Below are 22234 nucleotides of genomic sequence, written 5' to 3'. Positions count from 1 at the left end.
TGCCGCAAAAAGTGTTTTGTTCTTTTCTTCCTCTGACATATCTGTGACAGCCGCACACATTAATGGACACATAGCCATGGTTTAGAAATCCATGGCCTCAGATTTCTAAACTGTGGATACTGATCAACTGTTTGGTTTAACAACTGCAATTCCTAATTTCGCCACCAGGGCATTGCCTTGCAAATAGCTGATAAGAAGTTACCCACAAGGCTGCCTTGTGAATAGCCATTTACTATGAACTGATGAACTTTGCATTGTTGTCCAATGCAGTAGGAAATATTGGTATTGAGGAGGTGATGGTTTAGTGAATAGGTGTCAAATTGATTCCAGAAAAGGTCAAAAGGGTGCAGGTTTTCTTTGTAACCACCTACTCCTTCAGGTGATTTCACTGATTAACATCACTTCAATGAAATTACCTGAAGTGGGGTGTGGGTGGGGGCTGGAGCCTATTCCAGCAGACATAAGGCGTGAGGCAGGGTACACCATGGACAGTGCCAGTCTGTTGCAGGGCCACATATAGACAAACACATTCACACTCGCAGGTACACCTATGAACATTTTAAAGTTTCCATTCCACTTAACCTGCATGTCTTTGGATGGTGGGAGGAAGCTGGAGCACCTAGAGCAGTGGTTCCCAAATGGTGGTACGCGTACCCCCGGGGGTATGTGAGTGCCTGTGGGGGGTACGCGGGGCAATGAGCAAAAAAGAAAAAAAAATGTCATAACACGCTGTAATTGTGATAAGCTGTCTGAAACAATGCTATTATAGATGTGTGTAAATGCTACCATCTAGCTGAAACTATTATCTGCAAGTAAAAGTTGTATTGCAGAGACAGACACTGCCAACAGGAACCGGCTGCGAGCATCATACATGGTCAGCTATATAGTTGCTAAAACTAACAAGCCACACACTATAGTGGAGGATTTAATACTCCCTGCTGCCTCAGATATGGTTGGAACAATGTTGGGGGAAAAGGCAAAAAAGACTATACGGACTATCCCATCATCGAACAACACAGTTTCTCGACGCATCAGTGCTATGGCTGAGGACGTTTTGAAACAGCTTCTTCAGCGGGTAAGAGGCAGCAAGTATTACGCTCTACAGCTGGATGAGTCCACAGATGTTGCTGGCCTTGCACACCTTGTATACGTGCGTTACATACATGAAGGGACAGTAACAGAGGACATGCTCTTTTGTAAATCTCTTGAGGAAAGGACCACTGCACTTGACATTTTTCAAAAGCTGGATAACTTTGTGAACACAAACGGCCTAATGTGGGATAGATGTGTGGGTATATGCACAGATGGCGCACGGGCAGTGACAGGTAGACATGGGGGTGTGGTGACACGCATTCAAGCAGTGGCACCAGATGCCACATGGGTACACTGCAGCATCCACCGTGAGGCTCTGGCTGCAAAGGGAATACCTGCTCACCTCAAGAATGTTTTGGACATCACCATAAAGATGGTCAACTTTGTGAAAGCCAGGCCCATGAACTCGCGCTTGTTTGCTGCGTTGTGTAATGAAATGGGCAGTGAGTATGAGACGCTGTTATTACACACAGAGGTGCGCTGGCTTTCAAGAGGCAGGGTATTAACTTGCTTTTTTGAGTTGAGAGATGAACTTAAAGTTTTCTTCAGTAAACATGATTTTGCCCTGTCAGAACATTTGCACAACGAAGAATTTCTCACTAGTCTGGCTTATCTTTGTGGCATTTTTTCACATCTGAATGAATTAAATCTTGGATTACAAGGGCTAACTGTAACAATATTCAGTGTTCAAGATAAAATTGAGGCCATGATCAAAAAGGTAAAACTCTGGATAAACTCCCTTGAGTCAAACAATACCGAAGTTTTCCAAGTGTTGCATGAGTTTTTGTGCTCAAACGAACTCAGACTGAGAGGCTGCGTGAAAGCAGAGATGAAGGCGCACCTTGGCGCACTGTCTGCAGAGCTGCGCAGATATTTTCCTGAGGCGGACGGGTCAAACGAGTGGATACGTCATCCATTTAGTGCCGTGACCACGTCTTTATCAACAGCGGAACAGGAGAGCCTTATTGACATTGCAACAGATGGATCGCTAAAAGCAGAATTTAATCAGAAGACACTGACTGACTTTTGGATTGGCCTGCGCGTGAAGCAACCTGCACTTGCAAAGCGCGCTATTAAGACTCTCATGCCATTCGCAACTACGTATTTGTGTGAAAGTGGATTTTCCACACTGACGAACATGAAAACAAAATACAGAGCCAGACTTAATGTTGAAAATGACTTGAGACGCAGCCTTTCACGCATTGAGCCTAACATTACTGAGCTGTGTGCATCCAGTCAAGCCCACGCTTCACATTAAACGCTGGAGTTTTCCATTGCATTATAATTGTTCACATTGTGGTTTAAATTGTTTTAATTAAGGCAGATACTGAAATGAGGCTTCAGTAGGTTTTTGTTAATAAGTGCCTCAAAGGTTCAGCCCACTAAATTTGAAGTTAATAAAACATTTGTTATTCTAATAAATGATACACACAAATGTGTCTGTATATTGTGGTATATATACGATGTAATTTTATGTGGTTGATAAAACTTAAATGACATGTCAAGTCCGCCGGTGACAGGGGGTACATGACTGAAACTCAAATGCCCAAAGGGGTACTTGTCTTGAAAAAGTTTGGGAACCACTGACCTAGAGGGAACCCACACAAACACGGGGAGAACATGCAGACTCAACACAGAAAGGCCACAGGTGGGAATCAGTCATGACCTTCTTTTTATGAGGCAACAGTGCTACCATGCTGCACATTTAATGTACTAATTGGTTTAAAAAAAAATGGTAGAAAAGTGAACAGCACATTTGAAAAGGGGGTTAAAAAACCCTACAAAATAAAGAAAACTAAGAATTCATAATACTGCCCACAGAACAATAAATTTTAACAATGACCGGGTTGGGGGGGGGGGTGTGAATAAAGTCAGCTTTTGATGCATAGCTTGCATTTTTTTCCCCAGTATATACTGCAAGGACTATTGAATCTTTATTATTGGCCAACAATAGTAGAAGTTGACATAAATGTGTAATTACTGTCAAGGTTCCTGACTAGTTTTCTTGTGGTTTACATCAGAAGCATTTTGGGCAGTGTTTGGGGGTTTGTTGTGGCTGTTGACATTATTTGCCTTTTAAGGGTGTTTCTTTGTTGTGCACCAACCTGTTTGCCCATCTGTAAGACCAATGAGGCTGATGTTCACAAGTATTTGGACAGTGGCACAATTTTTGTAGTTTTGCATTACATATTCTGTACATCAGTACGATAGTTACGAAAAATAAAGCTATAAACCTGTAATGTAGACTGTTGGCTGTAATCCAAGACAGTCCTTAACTGACTCAAGCACAGTGAGGACACAATTAGTCATAAATCCTCGCAACGATTATTGCAGTGTTCACTCTCCCAGGTATGCTCACTCCGAATCTAAAAATAAAATGTTCAGTTGAGCAGCAGGTTGAACCTTTAACAATCTGGTGCATGACTAACAATCTATTGCATCACGATGGAGGCTCCAAATCGTGATGCTGGTGAGCCATCATTGATGGACTCTTCTAGCTGCCCAACCCCAGTATCCAGCCTTTTTCTTTTTCTTTTATAAATGTGTTATTTGGCTTGCAGTGCTGTTGTGTGAGTTGGTGTTCTGTGTAAACAGCTGGGAGGCACAGTTGGAGACATTGAGAGCATGCCCTTTATTGAGGCCTTTCGACAGTTCCAATTCAAAGTCAAGAGGGAAAACTTCTGCAACATCCACGTGAGCCTGGTACCACAGGTCAGGACAGCTGGTGGACACAACCGCTGTGCATTTACAAGCTGATTTATTCTACAGAGTATTCATAAATAACGTTTTTGATATTATGGGCATTTTAAAGCAGTTTTTTTTTTTTAATTGAATGCTATGGAAAGGCTAAAATATTATAGAAATACATTGCTTCTATTTATGGTCCAGTGGTAACATTAATGCACTTTTGCATCCTCAGCCCAGTGCCACAGGAGAGCAGAAAACCAAACCAACTCAAAACAGTGTCAGAGAGCTCAGAGGATTTGGATTGTCTCCGGATTTGGTGAGTCAAGTTCCGTTTTCTTTGAAAGAGTCACTCAAACACCCCAGACATTGTGGAAATGCAATATTGTTGTACTTTAGCTGGTGTGTGTGTGTGTGTGTGTGTGTGTGTGTGTGTGTGTGTGTGTGTGTGTGTGTGTGTGTGTGTGTGTGTGTGAGTACACACTGAACAAAAATATAAATGCAGCACCTTTGTATTTGTTCCCATTTATCATGAGCTGAACTCTAAAGCATTTTCTGTATACACAAAATTACTGTTTCTCTTAAATATTGTTCACAAATCTGTCTAAATCTGTGTAGTAAGCACTTCTTTGCCGAGATAATCCATCCCACCTCATAGGTGTGGCATATCAAGATACTGATTAGACATGATTATTGCACAGGTGTGCCTTAGGCTGGCCACAATAAAAAGCCACTCTGAAATGTTCAGCTTTGTTTTATGGTGAGGGGGTCAGAAAACCAGTCATTATCTGGTGTGACCACCATTTGTCTCACTCGCGCAGTGCAACACAGCTCTTTCGCATAGAGTTGATCAGCAGCCAGACGCCGTCCTCCCGTGAGCATTTACCCACTCAAGTCGGTTACGGCGACAAACTGCAGTCAGGTGAAGACCCCAATGAGGATGACGAGCATGCAGATGAGCTTCTTTGAGACAGTTTGTGCAGACATTCTTTGGTTCTGCAAACCAGTTGTTGCAGCAGCTGTCCAGGTGGATGGTCTCAGATGATCTTGGAGGTGAGCATGCTGGATGTGGAGGTTGCGGTTGCAAGGCTGGATGTACCGACAAATTCTCTGAAACGGCTTTGGAGATGGCTTATGGTAGAGAAATGAACATTCTGTTCAGCACCTCTGGTGGACATTCCTGCAGCCAATTGCATGCTCCCTAAAAATGTACATCATCTGTGGAATTGTGCTGTGTGATTAAAGCTATAATAAATATTTATATTTTTGTTCAGTGCATTTTCCAAGATTTGCCTTTGGCCATGAATCTTTGAAGAGCATGTCCTCCTAAACCGTTTACTGGCTTTCAGTGTTGTTTCACACAGTGATATCAAACCATATGAAGATGTGGATTAATGAAAATAATTCCAATCTAATATCTTCAAGGGAACATCATTGGAAATTTGATGTATCATGATGACATCACATAATGGTAATACACCATGTGAAGATAATGCAAATTAACTTTTTTAGGGCTGCAATTAACTTTTTTTTTTTTTTTTTTTTTTTTTTTTTTTTTTTTTTTTTATTAAGCTATTGGTTATTTTTGGTTAAGATATTTTTTTTTTATTAATTATTAAAACTGAATTTAGAAAAACTTGCCATACTTCAGTATTCAGTTGTCTTCTCTTTAAAACAAACACACACAAACTATGACTGTGTCTTGCTGGACATTATTCTCCAGAATAAAAACATTCCAGTCTTAAGATAACACTTTAATGCCCAAAGGGAAATTTAGGACATCTTAACTGTCTTTTATGGTCCAAAATAAAAATAATGCAGGCACTTGTTTATGCATTCACATTTAAAAAATCTTTTTGCGTCTTTTATCATATATATATATATATATATATATATATTCTGTGCCATATCACTCCCTCCTTTCGACACTTCGACGCATGCTATGTAAATCATCATATTTCTGTAACTGGTCACAACGCCACGTCGCCCTGGCCCAAAACATTTAAGCTTTTAACAGTACAGTTGTGGCCGGATGTTTATGTACACTCCTCATGGGCATAAATGTCACAGTAATTTTGGGCTTTTAATTATGTCCTTTAACTGTTCTTTTGTCAGGGTGGAATGATTATGCACCATTGGTCATTAGTGACTCTAAAAACAAGAAGTGGGTGCACAAGTTTGAATTTATTTTGGATCTTCTCTAATCCACACAATTTTGACCCAGTATACAGGCTCAACGATATACATACACCCCCACTAATAATGTGGTTAAATGTCGAGTGCAGTCTGCACCTCAACCAGATTCTTTTGGTAGGCATCAACAAGCTTCTGTCATAGTTCTGGTTGGATATTTGAGCACTCTTCGTGGTGGAATTGGTAGAGTTTATTTAAATTGTTTGGTTTCCTGGCACAAACCATTCTTTTCAGCTTTAGCCAACTTATTACCTGTTTTGAAGTGTGTTTGGGATCATTGCCTTGTTGGAACACCCAGTTGCAGCCAATTTCAACTGTGGAAGTATGGTGCTGCTGAGGAATTTGGAGGTAGTCATCCTTCTTCATTATTCCATCCACCTTGTGCAATACACCAGTACCACTGGCAGCAATGGTACACTGTTGTTAGTTTTGAAAGCGTCATGTTTCCTCCTTCAAACATACCTCTTTTCATCGTGGCCAAGTAGCTCATTGTTTGTCTTGTCTGACCATAACCTTATCTATGCGGGCAGATACAGATTTCAATCTTGCTTGAAGGTGTCGGTTTTGGTGCAGGGGCTTCTTTCTTGATCAGCATCCTCTCAGTCCATGGCGATATAAGACTTGTATCACTGTGGACAGTAACGCTGGTGTCAAGCATTTTCCAGCTCATGGGATGCCTGAGCCTTGGTGGTTCTGGAACATCCTAAATAATTTCCTCTCATCTGAGGGTGACCGTTTGGATCTTGTTCCAGAACTTGGCAAAGTAGTGACACAGCCGAAGAACTTGTACTTGCGTACAATTGCTTGAACTGATGATCTTTGAAATTGCAGTTGTTTAAAAATGGCTCCAAGAGACCTTCCCAATTTGTATAAATCTGCAGTTCTCCTTCTTGGACCTCCACTGAGTTCTTTGAACGTTCGCATTGTTTTGAGTATTGGATAGTCCCATTTGCTGTTTTACAGTTGTGAATCTCACGCCATCTCACGGTCTGTGGTTCATGCAAGAGTTCAGTTTCAGCAGAGTTCCAGTTCAGTGCACTATGTAAACAAACCTCGTGAAATATGAACAACAAGACATTGGGGCACGGCATAAGTCCATCACAGGTGCTACACCTCCTAGATGACCCTCTCAACTTGGGAAAACGTGTTGTCATTATAATCCCCTGTGATCCCGCTAGATTATAGCCATCCACATCCTCGCTAGCCATTGTTTTCATGTGCTGTGATTTACCAGAACTCTTCTGCCACTGTGGTGCATTCTGGGAAATGCAGGGGGCCGCCAGGGGGATTATGGGAAACATTAAAGTACTGAAAGAGTACTTTTATCAGAATGTACATTATTCCTCAATTTAACAAACTTTTTTTTTTTTAAGATTATGTGCCGCTGTGCAACAGCATTAGAAACTGCTGTGAAGGAGAAGATCTCCATGTTCTGTCATGTGGAGCCCACGCAGGTGAAGTACTCTGTAAATGTCTTTGGCAGAGGCTCTGTAAAAGGAGGTGCTGAGACTGATTACATTGCAGTTGGTGTTGTACTGATTTACGTCTGCAGGTGTTGTGTTTTTTTTTTTATTGAGCACTGTATATGTTTTATGGAAACAGTTTGAACATGCGTAAGTGTTTGGTACTTGCAGTTTAAGGTGTGTGCCTGTGAAGTGTGTGGGTTTCCACAGCTTCTAAAAGGCACATTTTCATTTCATCTGATCATATTGATTAGAAAATCTTCTGCCATTTGTTGTGTAACTCTTTCCAGGTGATCTGTGTCCAGGATGTCCCCTCAGTCTACAAAGTTCCCCTGCTGCTGGAGGACCAGGGTGTGGTCAGCTTCTTGTGTCAGCGGCTCAGCCTTCCTGTTGACATGCGGCCCAGGAAGATGCTCACAAAGTGGAAGGAAATGTCTGAGAGGTGCGGACATTTGATGTGTGGATATTTATTACAGTTTCATTTTTGCTCATTAATTTCAATTTTTCTTTAACCTACTAGGTAATAAAGGGTGGTAAAAGCCAAATTATACAGTATTGACCAGACTAAGGTGTTTTATATCCAGTGACGTGCGGTGAGGTTGATGGCTGGTGAGGCACTGATTTCATCACAATCAGATTAACAAACATATGAACTTCACAGAGTAGCTTATTCACCCTTTGATTGGCAGCAGTTAACAGGTTATGTTTAAAATCTAATATCAGCATTCTTTACACATGCAAACTGTAGTACACAAAAAAGCACATTTAATTAAAAAAATGATTATGGTCTTACCTTTACTTACAATTGAAGTTCATGTGCCGCTCCTTCTGAACAAAAGCATCAGTGACTTGTTTGTAGAACTCTTCTTTATCTACCTTCAGTTTTCAAAGTCTCTCTATGTCAGTGGAGATCACTGCCAGGGAAGAAAGTCGTCCTCTTTGTAATACCTGACAAAAAAAATGAACTTTTCCACTGTACTTAAATTTTGACATGCACCTGTTTGTGGTGTGTGTGTGTGTGTATGTGTGTGTGTATATATATGTATATGTATATATATGTATATGTATATAGTTGGGGCAATAAGTATTTAGTCAGCCCCTGATTGTGCAAGCTCTCCAACTTAGAAAGATGAGAGAGGTCTGTAATTTTCAACATAGGTACACTTCAACTGTCAGAGACAAAATGAGAAAAAACTCCAGGAAATCAAATTATAGGATTTTTAAAGAATTTATTTGTAAATTTTGGTGGAAAATAAGTATTTGGTCACCCACAAACAAGCAAGATTTATGGCTCTCACAGACCTGTAACTTCTTTAAGAAGCTCGTCTGTCCTCCACTCATTACCTGTATTACTGGCACCTGTTTGAACTCGTTATCTGGATAAAAGACACCTGCCCACAGCCTCAAACAGTCAGACTCCAAACTCAACCATGGCCAAGACCAAAGGGCTGTCGAAGGACACCAGGAAGAACATTGTTGACCTGCACCAGGCTGGGAAGAGTGAATATACAATAGTCAGGCAGGTTGGTGTGAATAAATCAACTGTGGGAGCAATTGTAAGAAAATAGAAGACATACAAGACCATTGATAATCTCCCTCGATCTGGGGCTCCACGCAAGATCTCATCCCGTGGGGTCAAAATGATCATGAGAACGGTGAGCAAAAATCCCAGAACTACATGGAGGGACCTGATGAATGACCTGCAGAGAAAAACTCAACTCATTGTGTTGGAGGAAGACGAATGCTGAGTTGCATCCCAAGAACACCATAACTACTGTGAAGCATGGGGGTGGAAACATCATGCTTTGGGGCTGTTTTTCTGCAAAGGGGACAGGACGACTGATCTGTGTTAAGGGAAGAATGAATGGGGCCATGTATCGTGAGATTTTAAGCCAAAACCTCCTTCCATCAGTGAGAGCATTGAAGATGCAACGTGGCTGGGTCTTCCAGCATGACAATGATCCCAAACACACCGCTCGGGCAAAGGAGTGGCTCCATAAAAAGCATTTCAAGGTCCTGGAGTGGCTGAGCCAATCTCCAGACCTCATCCCCATAGAAAATTTGTTGAGGGAGTTGAAAGTCCATGTTGCCCAGCGACAGCCCCAAAACGTCACTGCTCTAGAGATCTGCATGGAGGAATGGGCCAAAATACCAGCTACAGTGTGTCTCGCACATGGTATTGCTGTCAGGAATATTGACATCATGCCTCTTACATCAGTGGTCTCTGATCACTCACTTATTAAGTTTACAGTTTCACTGCCGTGTTTAGTGGAACAACAACCTTATTTATCATTACGGCGATGCATCAACTCCTCAACTAAGCCTGAACTAGAAGCTAGATTGCCTGATGTCTTAGCCTCACTTTTGACAAATATCCCGTCAGTAGACAGACTTGTGGATAGTTTAAACTCAGTGCGCAAAACGACACTCAACATGATTGCACCACCTGTGTTGAAACCGCGCTCCCCCAAATCGCAGTCACCTTGGTTCAATGATTACCTGCGTGACCTCAAGCATAAAGCAAGAGGTCTAGAACGGAAATGGCGTCGTTCAAAATTAGAAGTATTCCACCTTGCATTTCGTGATGCTATCTTAGACTATAAGCATGCACTATTGGCTACAAAGCGGACCTATTACTCTGATTTGATCAATAAAAACAAGCATAACTCAAAGTTCTTGTTCAACACGGTGGCAACACTTTTGCATGGACAACCACATGTAGTTTGCTCTCCTTTTACAGCACAAGATTTCCTGGATTACTTTGAGAAGAAAATAGATAACATTAGGTTGAACATATCCCAGCATGTCTTAACCCAGCCACTACACCCTGCTATTGAGGTGGGCGCCACTACTGAGGTATTACCTAGATTTACAGAATTTGATGGTATCTCTCTAGACATGCTGAGGAAACTTGTAACGTCAACAACAAGCACAAAGTGTTTATTTGATGCTATACCAACAAAACTGTTTAAGGACCTGTGGCCCACTCTTGGGCCCATTGTGCTGGAAATGATTAATCTTTCTTTAACTTCTGGATCTGTTCCTAAACATTTCAAATATGCAGTGATTAAACCATTACTTAAGAAACCTAATCTTGACCCTAGTGTATTGAAAAACTATCGGCCGATATTAAATCTATCATTTTGCTCTAAAATTCTGGAAAAAGTGGTGTCACGGCAGCTTGTAGACTATCTTACTGAGAATAATCTCTTTGAGCCGCTGCAGTCTGCTTTTAGAAAATACCATTCCACAGAAACGGCTCTCACTAAAGTGGTGAATGATCTTCTGCTTACAATGGATTCGGACACCACTACGGTTCTGTTGCTGTTAGATCTCAGTGTTGCATTTGATACAGTGGATCATCATATTCTACTTGATAGGCTGGAAAATCATTTTGGGATTACTGGGAGTGCCCTTGCATGGCTGACGTCATACTTGACCAGTCATTCTCACTGTGTTTTGTACAGTAACACTACCTCTAACCTTAGTGACATGAAATTTGGGGTTCCACAGGGGTCTGTCTTAGGCCCCCTGCTTTTCTCCCTTTATATAGCACTCCTTGGACACACATTGCGGCATTTTGGGATTACCTTTCACTGCTATGCAGATGATACTCAGTTATATATGCCGATAACTGCTGTTAATCTCGTTCACATAAAATCCTTAGAAGATTGCCTTGCATCAGTGAGAAGTTGGATGTCTAGAAACTTCCTACTTTTAAACTCTGAAAAGACTGAAATGATGGTTCTAGGTCCAGTGAGACATCGGCATCAATTTGACCAGTTAACACTCAGCCTAGGCTCGTGTGTCATACATCACACTGACAAAATGAGGAACCTTGGGGTAATTTTTGATCCTTTGTTGTCCTTTGGTCTCCATATTAGAAATATTACTAGGACTGCTTTCTTCCACCTGCGAAATATAAGGAAGATTCGTCCCATCCTGTCTATGGCTGATGCTGAGACCCTGATCCATGCGTTCATCTCTTCTAGATTGGACTACTGCAATGTTCTATTTTCTGGTTTACCGCAGTGTAGCATTAGGGGTCTCCAATTGGTTCAGAATGCTGCAGCCAGACTTTTGACACGAAGCAGAAAGTTTGACCACATTACACCCATTTTGGCATCTCTTCACTGGCTTCCTGTCCCAGTGAGATCAGATTTTAAGGTTCTGCTACTAACCTATAAAATTATTCATGGACTGGCACCTCCCTACCTAGCTGACCTAATTAAACCTTACGTACCGGCCAGGGGTGCAGGACTACTTTGTGTCCCTAAGGTGAATAAGAAGTCTGCTGGTCATAGAGCTTTCTCTTATTGTGCCCCTGTTCTGTGGAATGATCTCCCTGCGTCAATAAAACAATCAGATTCTGTGGAGACTTTCAAGTCCAGACTTAAGACGCACTTATTTTCCCTTTCATATGGCTAGCATACTGGTGCAGTTTTGTTTTACGCTTTTTACTCTTTTAATCCATGTTATTAGTAATTGAAGTGGACCGCGGCCTCAACTTCACCTAAATTCTGGGTCTTTTAGTCAAGCTTAGGGCTAGCGGCCGGCGATCACCTTAGTATTTCTTCTGTTTTTCTTGTTGATTAATGCTGGCAAATTATACAGTATTTTTTGTCTTTCTGATGCCTGATTCAGTTTTTTCTCTATTTAAGGTGCAGCTCCATCCAGAGATGGGAGTTGTGTTTGTGTTGGCGATCCTCCTGTCCTGTGCACCAACAGCAATTCTCATATATTCGTCCGTGAATTGTTCTGTGAATTATTTCTGTAATTTATGTCTGTAGCATAGCCCAAGCAGAGGGTCATCCCTTTGAGTCTGGTCTGCTTGAGGTTTCTTCCTCAGAGGGAGTTTTTCCTTACCACTGTTGCTCTGGGGGTTGGTAAGGTTAGACCTTACCTGTGTGAAGCGCCTTGAGGCAACTCTGTTGTGATTTGGCGCTATATAAAGGAAATAAATTGAAATTGAAAATAAATTGAATTGCAAACCTGGTGAAGACTTAAAGGAAATGTTTAACCTCTGTCATTGGCACCAAAGATTGTTACAAAGTATTGAGGTGAACTTTTGTTATTGACCAAATACTTATTTTCCACCATAATTTACAAATAAATTCTTTAAAAATCCTGCAATGTTATTTCCTGGATTTTTATTTTTTTCTCATTTTGTCTCTCATAGTTGAAGTGTACCTATGATGAAAATTACAAACCTGTCTCATCTTTCTAAGTAGGGGAACTTGCACAATCAGGGGCTGACTAAATACTTTTTTTTTTACCCCACTGTATTTCTAAAGAATCTTATTTTTTTAAACTTAAAAGTATTTTAATTGCAAGTTATTTAATGTGAGAAAAAACACAAGGATTTTCTTGAATAAACTGCTGTGTATAAATTAGCAGTTCTGATGTTCCTGATACACGTCCACACTGTTCTGCGTTTTGGCCTGATGCCTTGTTTCTTTTGGCTTTAAAGTAAGGCTGTAACAAAGTTTAAAAAAAAAACAAAAAAAACTATGGCTTCACGTCACCCAATTTAGTGCGCAAATTGTTTCAGACCGTTATGAATTTAAAAATTTAGTGGGGGAAGCTGCCCCCAGTCTCTCCTGTACTGCAGCTCTGGGCTCACTGTGAGGAGAACTTTAACGGCTGTAAGAGAACTTTCCCCCCCAGCGCTCCGTGCATGGCACACTGCAGGAGTCATAACTTGAGCAGCTGTAAGGGAACACTTGACAAATAACACTTTACAACGCTTGGTGTGGAGCACACCAAGTGTTGGGGGGGAAGTCAGAACTTTAGTGGCTGTATGAGAATTTTTCCCCCAAGAACTTTTCCCATACGCGCGATGATCCACACCAGAGAACGAACCTTTGTGCGCTGTCCCATGGAAAATGCATGTCATGAGGAACAGAAAAAAACTGCTGTGTAAAAACGGTAGTTGATTTTCTTTTCTTGCCCGCAATAACACAATAGTCTACTAGTGACTAATCAGCAGAAAAGTGAGTCACAATTGATTTAAATGGGTTTGACTGAGGTTGAATGGAAAAAAAAAATCATTCCTGTAGGTTGATTGTGGACCTGCTGCAGGTCCACAATCAGTAATGATCATTTCTGATGATAAGAAATTCAAATTTTCCCATTACACACCCTTGGAAACAGCATAACGGCCCAACTGCAGCGTAATTTTTTTTCATGCAGCAGCGTAATGGGCCGTTACACTGTTATAATGCTGGTGAGAACCATTCTGAAACTAAAGGCCAGGCGAGAGGAAAAAGATAAATGACGGCTGCTCTTGTAGCTTGCTGTCACTATTCTGCAGCTGAGGAGTTGCTGCAAGAAGAATCCCTACGATCACTAGTGCCCCCTACCATGAGACAGGAGTACCTGCATACATCACCTGGTGCCTTTTTGTAGCCGTTTTATAATCAATCAGCACACGAAACACATTTTACACACACACACACAAACAGCTGTTGACACAAAAAAAAACACTGTACATTATGCACATCAGCTAAACTATGGAATTTAAGTTCATACAACCAAAGTGTTTGACCATTTTAATAGAGACATACAGAGACAGTGAGGCAGTCTCACTGCATAGCATGCCAGCAGTTAGGCCAGTGCTTGCGCAATCCAAGGTGAAGCAGTATTTGTATTGTAAAAGTGACAATTCAGCGATTTTTGAATAAAAAAAAAAAAAAAATCTAAAACTGGTGAAGTTAAAAGGAAAATAACTTTATAGTACAAATCACTAGATAAATATCACCATTTAATTTATTTTTTCATTTAACATTTTTTTTTCTTTCCGTGATGACAGGTGAGGCTGTGCTTCACCTTCCTCTCCTGACCGGACGTCACTGGATATAGAATAGATGTCATGCTTCATCAACAATGTAATATCCTGTAATGATTAAAGATATGTATGGTTAATAAGTGTTTGTTGTCTGAGGTTAAGACATTCTGTAAACTGTTGAGAGAGATTTTAGAGACAGATATTCTCATTCTGCTGTTCATATTTATACTCACAAAGATTATGATCAAATCTTTGTATTCATGTTTGTCACAGATAATATTCTGTTGTAAAAGATAATGAGTGATGCCAGTGCTTTGAGTATATTTCCTTGTGAGATAAATACCTGTGTACGCGATCAATCTGTTGTGGTTAGTTTATCTGTAAGAGGAATGAATACAAAGATTTTATCAAACATTTGGCCATATTTCTCTGTTTTACTTTTTTCATTGATTTTTGAACTGAGCTTGTTTATGGTATTTTGGTCCCAAAGTGCACCACAATGCATCTCAGAGCATGTAGGAGTTCAAAGTATTTTAAGGCAAAGGCTTGCTGCAGACAGATATTGTCAACAAAAACTTCAGGGTCCCCCCCCCCCCCCCCCCCCCCCCCCCCCCCCCTTCACAAGGCCTCACTTTCAACACTGTTTATGCCAAATGCACTTTACCCTGGTTTTCACACAATAATGTGTCTCAAGCATGTCTATACCCTCTACTACAAAATGAGAAAATGCTGTCCTCTCCCTCTTTTGGTTGCTCCTTTTAGAAAATACGTTTATGTGAGATGATTGGAGATTTTCCCTAGATGATGTCATCTGGGGAAATTACACCTCCACCACCTGTGTGTTTGTTCCACTCACTGAGCCCGCTCCGTACACACCGGTGTTATGCTGAGTTGCACTTCCCTTCACATACCGGAAAGCCCAAGCCAAATCCCCTATTTAAAGTATTTAAAATTGCAGGCACAGAAATGGCTACCCCATAACCCAACCGAAAATCACACATTCAATTTTAATAATAATAATAATAACTGTTTGTTTATGCAGGACTTTCCCAGGAGTCAAAGCACTAAACAAAATACACTCTAATAATGAAAGAATAAGTGAAAATAAAAAAGTACACAGAAATCCCAAATTAAGTTGCTGATAATACAGAAGAACGGTGAGCCTTTTATTCCACTGTACTTAGACTGTCCAGCATATGAAGATGTGCATTAAAGGGGTGGTGGTGGTGGAGGATCCAGTTTCAAGCCTTCAGAGTTGATACAATTATTTGATTATGTTTCAAAGTGCAATGATGTGACTAAAATGATTTCAGTGCTTCTTGATCTATCTTTTTGTTATATACATGATTTCATTTTGTTACTTTTAAAACTGTATTTGTAAAGATCCATAATTACAGTAAACAAGTAGTTTTTATTTTTTCATCAAACAGAAGGAAGAGATGTCAAGGGAAAGGTTATAAGAAATGAAATGTGCCTATAGCAGCACCCTTGTAGTAAATCAGCACAAATTTCAGCATATTCTGAATCATGAACATATAACCATTGAGCATAAAACCCTGTTATTATCTGGAGGATTTTGGTCAGAAGTCTATTACAAAGCAATGTTTCATATAAATGATTTCACTTCCTCCTCAGATCTGACCGTCTTCTGGAGCGTGTTTCCATTGCCCTCGTGGGGAAGTACACAAAGTTGTCCGACTCGTATACCTCGGTTATTAAGGCCCTTGAGCACTCAGCCCTTGCTATTAACCACAAATTAGATGTGAAGGTACAGAACATTTCACATTGTTGCTAGTATTCAGACTTGTTTTGATTTCATCTACTGCTGACTGTGGACAATGTGATGTTCTCGCATTTATACAGTTGGTAACCCTTTGGTTATGAGTTTGGCCTATTTGTGTATTTATTGCTTTATCCCCTACCAGTACATCGACTCTGCAGACTTGGAGGCCAGCACTCAAGAGGATGACCCTGTGAAATATCATGAAGCCTGGCAAAAGCTCTGCAGCGCTCAGTGAGTAAACAAACCCACAAGATCAGATGGCTGCAGGCTGGAATCTTATTACAATTCTGAATTTCCCTGAGTTTTTACAATGCTTAAAATCTGTTAAAAGTGTTGTGTTTTAAGCCACATGATGGCAGCCAAGAGCTACAGCTTCATGCTTATTAGGCTTGATGCAAACTAAAATGTTCACTGCTTTACTACATTTTCATGTATAGATTACCTGTAATGGGCTGTGAAGTGTTTTACCACACAACTGTAAGGAAAGTACAAGAGCTGTGCTACAAGATCAATACTTTCCAATTCAGTTGAATACCAGATGTCAAAACAACGATCTTCCCATGTTGCTTTTAATCCATGTATAGGTTAAAATATGTGTGTTGGGATGGGTTTATTTAATTTGTTTAAGACTGATGTTGCTGTGATTAAAAACAATACTGTAAACCTCAAGATCAAATAATCAGGACTTAATTTAAAAGTTAAGTTTGTCTACGTCTGTGCATTTCCGCTGGTGTTGGAGCAATAGACCATTGTTACATTGTTTGGCGTGTGCGTACCGAGTACTCCAGAAGTTGCTCATGTAGAAGGGGCGCAGCACCTTTTAATGTAGGCTTGCATCCTCCCTGTAAATACATGGACATGACTGAATCTATGGATAAGACTGTGACAAATGCCCAAAGAAAGGTGGGCGGTCCCTTAAACGTGTCCCAGATGTGATCATTTGACCAACTTTCTTAAAAAAAAAATGGGGTGGGCTGATGCTCGGCACTGTGCCCTCAGATGTGCAAATACTTTATTTTTTCAAGCATTTAGAGACCGTAAAAGGCGCACACTGTAAGCAGCGGTACTGGCTGAGCTTTGTTTGTTTGTTGGGGGTTTTTTGGCATCGTGGCCAATCGTAGTAACAGGAGCACCTACAGGCTCTAAAAATTGATCTCTGAGAAAGTGTTTCCAGATGGCTGTAATTCCTAAATAGTTATTGTGTTTTGTTTGTTTTGTTTTTTTCTTTAAGATTACAAAGGCAATACTACAAATATTGTGTCACTGTCCACTTACTTGTGGACTTGGCTGTATGTGTAGTTTTAGTCAGAGATTTGCATATACCCATTATGGACATGAATGTTATGGCAGTATTGAGCTATCAATCATTTCTTTGAGCTGTTCTTTTTGTGCGTCACAATGATTGTATAAAATCTTCTCAAAGAGAAGACTATGCCCATATATATGTTTTTGGTTTTCTGAAATCAACGTAGGGTGAAAAATATACATATGCCAGATTTTCTGGACTGCATGTCATGGCTTTCTACTAGTTTTGGAGGTCCTGCAGCTTATTCTGAAGCAAATTGTACAAGGAAAAATACTGCATTTTCGTTTGTGGCTATAAGATGGCACTGTCTACATGTGTAAAGTTGCTTCTGTGTACTGATCTCAAAAAAGTAGTGGCAGTGTACATTATGTTGTATGCCAGCTGCTTTTAAAACTAGAAGATGATCTCATTGCATCTGGGCTGGGTCCTACAGAACCTGTAAAATGAATAAATCATGCTTTTAATCTGAAAGACCACACAATAAATAGAGGAAATAACCTAACCTTCACACTACTTGGCACTCCACTTGTTTGGACTTTGCGGCACGGCTTATTCACTGTAAAACAATCAGTGTTTTGTTAGTGAAGACTGTCCCAGTCTCTGACTACCACGATGTGTCTTATGTTCTGTGATGAAGCTGAGCGCTGTGCGGTCTAAATAGAACCTTTTTTTTTATTTCCATACATGTAAATGTATTGGAAACACTGCTCATGCTATTCCAAATCAGAACATAAAGGAAAAAAATATCAAATTTATCTTTACTTGAATGAATGAATGAGTTTTTATTCAGCGCACACACATACACATTTTATTGCATGAAATAAGTATTTGTATATAGTATATCACCTACCAACCACCAAGAATTCTGGCTCTCACAGACCTGTCAGTTTGTCTTTAAGAGGCCCTCCTATTCTGCACTCTTTACCTGTATTAATTGCACCTGTTTGAACTCATTACCTGTATAAAAGACACCTGTTCACACACTCAATCAATCAATCACACTCCAACCTATCCACCATGGCCAAGACCAAAGAGTCGTCTAAGGACACCAGGGACAAAGCTGTAGACCTGCACAAGACTGGGATGGGCTAAAGGACAATAGCCAAGCAGCTTGGTGAGAAGACAACAACTATTGGTGTAATTATTAGAAAATGGAAGAAACACAAAATGACTCAATCTTCCACGGTCTGGGCCTTTGCAAGATCTTGCCTCAGGGGGTAAGGATGATTCTGAGAAAGCCCAGAACAACACAGGAGGACCTGGTCAATGACCGGAAGAGAGCTGGGACCACAGTCACAAAGATTACATCAGTAACACATGATGCCGTCATGGTTTAAAATCCTGCAGGGCAGCAAGGTTCCCCCTGCTCACACCAGCACATGTCCAGGTCTGTTTGAAGTTCAACAGTGACCATCTGGATGATCCAGAGGAGGCATGGGAGAAGGTCATGTGGTCAGATGAGACCAAAATAGAGCTTTTTGGAATCAACTCCACTCGCCGTGTTTGGAGGATGAGAACAACCCCAAGAACACCGTCCTGACCGTGAAGCATGAGGGGTGGAAACATCATTTTTGGGAGTGGTTTTCTGCGAAGGGGACAGGACAACTGTACCATATTGAAGGGAGGATGGATTCAGTAAGAGCATTGAATATGGGTCGTGGCTAGGTCTTCCAGCACAGATGGAAGACCCAACTAAGAAGTGGCTCCGTAAGAAGCATTTCAAGGTCCTGGAGTGGCCTAGCCAGTCTCCAGACCTGAACTCAATAGAAAATCTTTGGAGGGAGCTGAAACTCCAAACCTGAAAGCTCTGGAGAAGATATGTATGGAGGAGTGGACCAAAATCCCTGCTGCAGTGTGTAAACTTGGTCAAGAACTACAGGAAATGTCTGACCTCTGGAACTGCAAACAAAGGTTTCTGTACCAAATATTAAGGTCTGTTTTTCTTTTGGATCATATATTTATTTCATGCAGATTAATTATTTAAAAATCATATAATGTGATTTATTGCATTTACTTCTTAGATTCCGTCTCTCACAGTTGAAGTGTACCTATGATAAAAATTACAAACCTCTCCATTCTTAGTAGTTGGGAAAACCTGAAAAATCCACAGTGGATCAAATACTTATTTGCCTCACTGTACCTATAAATAGACCATTGACGTCATGATGCATTGTTTGTCCCATGACCGATTTTGGTGCCCAAACACGGATTGAGCTGTTATTTCTTTTATCATTACACAGTGGTGTGCTGGTGCCAGGAGGTTTTGGTGTGAGAGGGACAGAAGGCAAGATTCTAGCCATTAACTGGGCCAGGAAACAGAATAAGCCATTCCTGGGTAAGGGACAAAAAGCTTGCATGTTTCTTTGTATCATTGATTGTACATGCATTCTTCGTAAACTTTGTTCCTGTGGTTCATGGTGCAGGTACCATGAAGTAAATATTCAATTCACAATTCCAAAACCTTTGAGGTATCATGTAAAATGCTAATAAGTTAGAAACTTGATTTGTTAATATATATTATGATGCATTGCACACGTGTTGCGCATGCACAGCATCTGCATTGTGGTCATAAATGAAGCGCACTTGCTCCTTTTGGCATCACTATTCACACCAACAATACAGCCTCTTGGACAAGTTGATTGGAGTAAAGAAGCAGTGAACAGGGCGAGTGGTGACATCAACGGATCGCACCAGAGCGCAGCTCATCTCAGCGATTATAACATGAAGTTAAATCTCTCATAAACATAGGAATAAATACTGTAACAGCTAGGAAAAACACGCAACTGTTTTATCAAGCCTTGACAATGTAAACAAGTCAAATAATTACCTTTTTAGACGGCGAACGTGCGCGAATGGCCCAGCTGCAGCTTCCTGATTCAGGAGGTGATTAGAACCGTTTTCAACAGGTAATTTGCAGATTAAAATGATTAATCCACCATGAAATAATTATTTTATATAGGCAGCATCCAGCGGAGAGTGCGTGGCAGCCGGTAGAACAAAGAACGGCGTCCAGCTGTGAACACAGCGCATCTGATTTCATCATCATCATCATCATCATCAATTTTATTTATATAGCGCCAAATCACAACAAACAGTTGCCCCAAGGCGCTTTATATTGTAAGGCAAGGCCATACAATAATTGCGTAAAAACCCCAACGGTCAAAACGACCCCCTGTGAGCAAGCACTTGGCGACAGTGGGAAGGAAAAACTCCCTTTTAACAGGAAGAAATCTCCAGCAGAACCAGGCTCAGGGAGGGGCAGTCTTCTGCTGGGACTGGTTGGGGCTGAGGGAGAGAACCAAGAAAAAGACATGCTGTGGAGGGGAGCAGAGATCAATCACTAATGATTAAATGCAGAGTGGTGCATACAGAGCAAAAAAGAGAAAGAAACAGTGCATCATGGGAACCCCCCAGCAGTCTAAGTCTATAGCAGCATAACTAAGGGATGGTTCAGGGTCACCTGATCCAGCCCTAACTATAAGCTTTAGCAAAAGGAAAGTTTTAAGCCTAATCTTAAAAGTAGAGAGGGTGTCTGTCTCCCTGATCCGAATTGGGAGCTGGTTCCACAGGAGAGGAGCCTGAAAGCTGAAGGCTCTGCCTCCCATTCTACTCTTACAAACCCTAGGAACTACAAGTAAGCCTGCAGTCTGAGAGCGAAGCGCCCTATTGGGGTGATATGGTACTATGAGGTCCCTAAGATAAGATGGGACCTGATTATTCAAAACCTTATAAGTAAGAAGAAGAATTTTAAATTCTATTCTAGAATTAACAGGAAGCCAATGAAGAGAGGCCAATATGGGTGAGATATGCTCTCTCCTTCTAGACCCCGTTAGTACTCTAGCTGCAGCATTTTGAATTAACTGAAGGCTTTTCAGGGAACTTTTAGGACAACCTGATAATAATGAATTACAGTAGTCCAGCCTAGAGGAAATAAATGCATGAATTAGTTTTTCAGCATCACTCTGAGACAAGACCTTTCTAATTTTAGAGATATTGCATAAATGCAAAAAAGCAGTCCTACATATTTAATATGCGCTTTGAATGACATATCCTGATCAAAATGACTCCAAGATTTCTCACAGTATTACTAGAGGTCAGGGTAATGCCATCCAGAGTAAGGATCTGGTTAGACACCATGTTTCTAAGATTTGTGGGGCCAAGTACAATAACTACCTGCTTTTAAACTATAAAAATAGTTTAAAAGCAGGAAATTAGAGGTCATCCATGTCTTTATGTCTGTAAGACAATCCTGCAGTTTAGCTAATTGGTGTGTGTCCTCTGGCTTCATGGATAGATAAAGCTGGGTATCATCTGCGTAACAATGAAAATTTAAGCAATGCCGTCTAATAATACTGCCTAAGGGAAGCATGTATAAAGTGAATAAAATTGGTCCTAGCACAGAACCTTGTGGAACTCCATAATTAACCTTAGTCTGTGAAGAAGATTCCCCATTTACATAAACAAATTGTAATCTATTAGATAAATATGATTCAAACCACCGCAGCACAGTGCCTTTAATACCTATGGCATGCTCTAATCTCTGTAATAAAATTTTATGGTCAACAGTATCAAAAGCAGCACTGAGGTCTAACAGAACAAGCACAGAGATGAGTCCACTGTCTGAGGCCATAAGAAGATCATTTGTAACCTTCACTAATGCTGTTTCTGTACTATGATGAATTCTAAAACCTGACTGAAACTCTTCAAATAGACCATTCCTCTGCAGATGATCAGTTACCTGTTTTACAACTACCCTTTCAAGAATTTTTGAGAGAAAAGGAAGGTTGGAGATTGGCCTATAATTAGCTAAGATAGCTGGGTCAAGTGATGGCTTTTTAAGTAATGGTTTAATTACTGCCACCTTAAAAGCCTGTGGTACATAGCCAACTAATAAAGATAGATTGATCATATTAAGATCGAAGCAT

The 22234-nt window shown here is 40.6% G+C and overlaps 1 protein-coding gene across 5 annotated transcripts in view; it reads left to right on the top strand.

Annotated features, from left to right (window-relative positions):
• Positions 1–22234, top strand: part of ctps1b (CTP synthase 1b) — a 67721-nt gene that overhangs the window by 8060 nt on the left and 37427 nt on the right. For all 5 annotated transcript variants that reach the window (XM_034174040.1, XM_034174037.1, XM_034174036.1 and 2 more), the window contains exons 5-11: positions 3688–3804; positions 4013–4096; positions 7344–7424; positions 7724–7875; positions 15856–15988; positions 16146–16234; positions 19550–19644. In XM_034174040.1, the coding sequence (XP_034029931.1) occupies positions 3688–3804; positions 4013–4096; positions 7344–7424; positions 7724–7875; positions 15856–15988; positions 16146–16234; positions 19550–19644 (751 nt within the window). The remainder of the gene's footprint in view (positions 1–3687; positions 3805–4012; positions 4097–7343; positions 7425–7723; positions 7876–15855; positions 15989–16145; positions 16235–19549; positions 19645–22234) is intronic.

The sequence above is a fragment of the Thalassophryne amazonica genome, chromosome 7 (genome assembly GCF_902500255.1).
Source record: "Thalassophryne amazonica chromosome 7, fThaAma1.1, whole genome shotgun sequence".
NCBI lineage: Eukaryota > Metazoa > Chordata > Actinopteri > Batrachoidiformes > Batrachoididae > Thalassophryne > Thalassophryne amazonica.
This window is presented reverse-complemented; position numbering and strand designations above follow the sequence as displayed.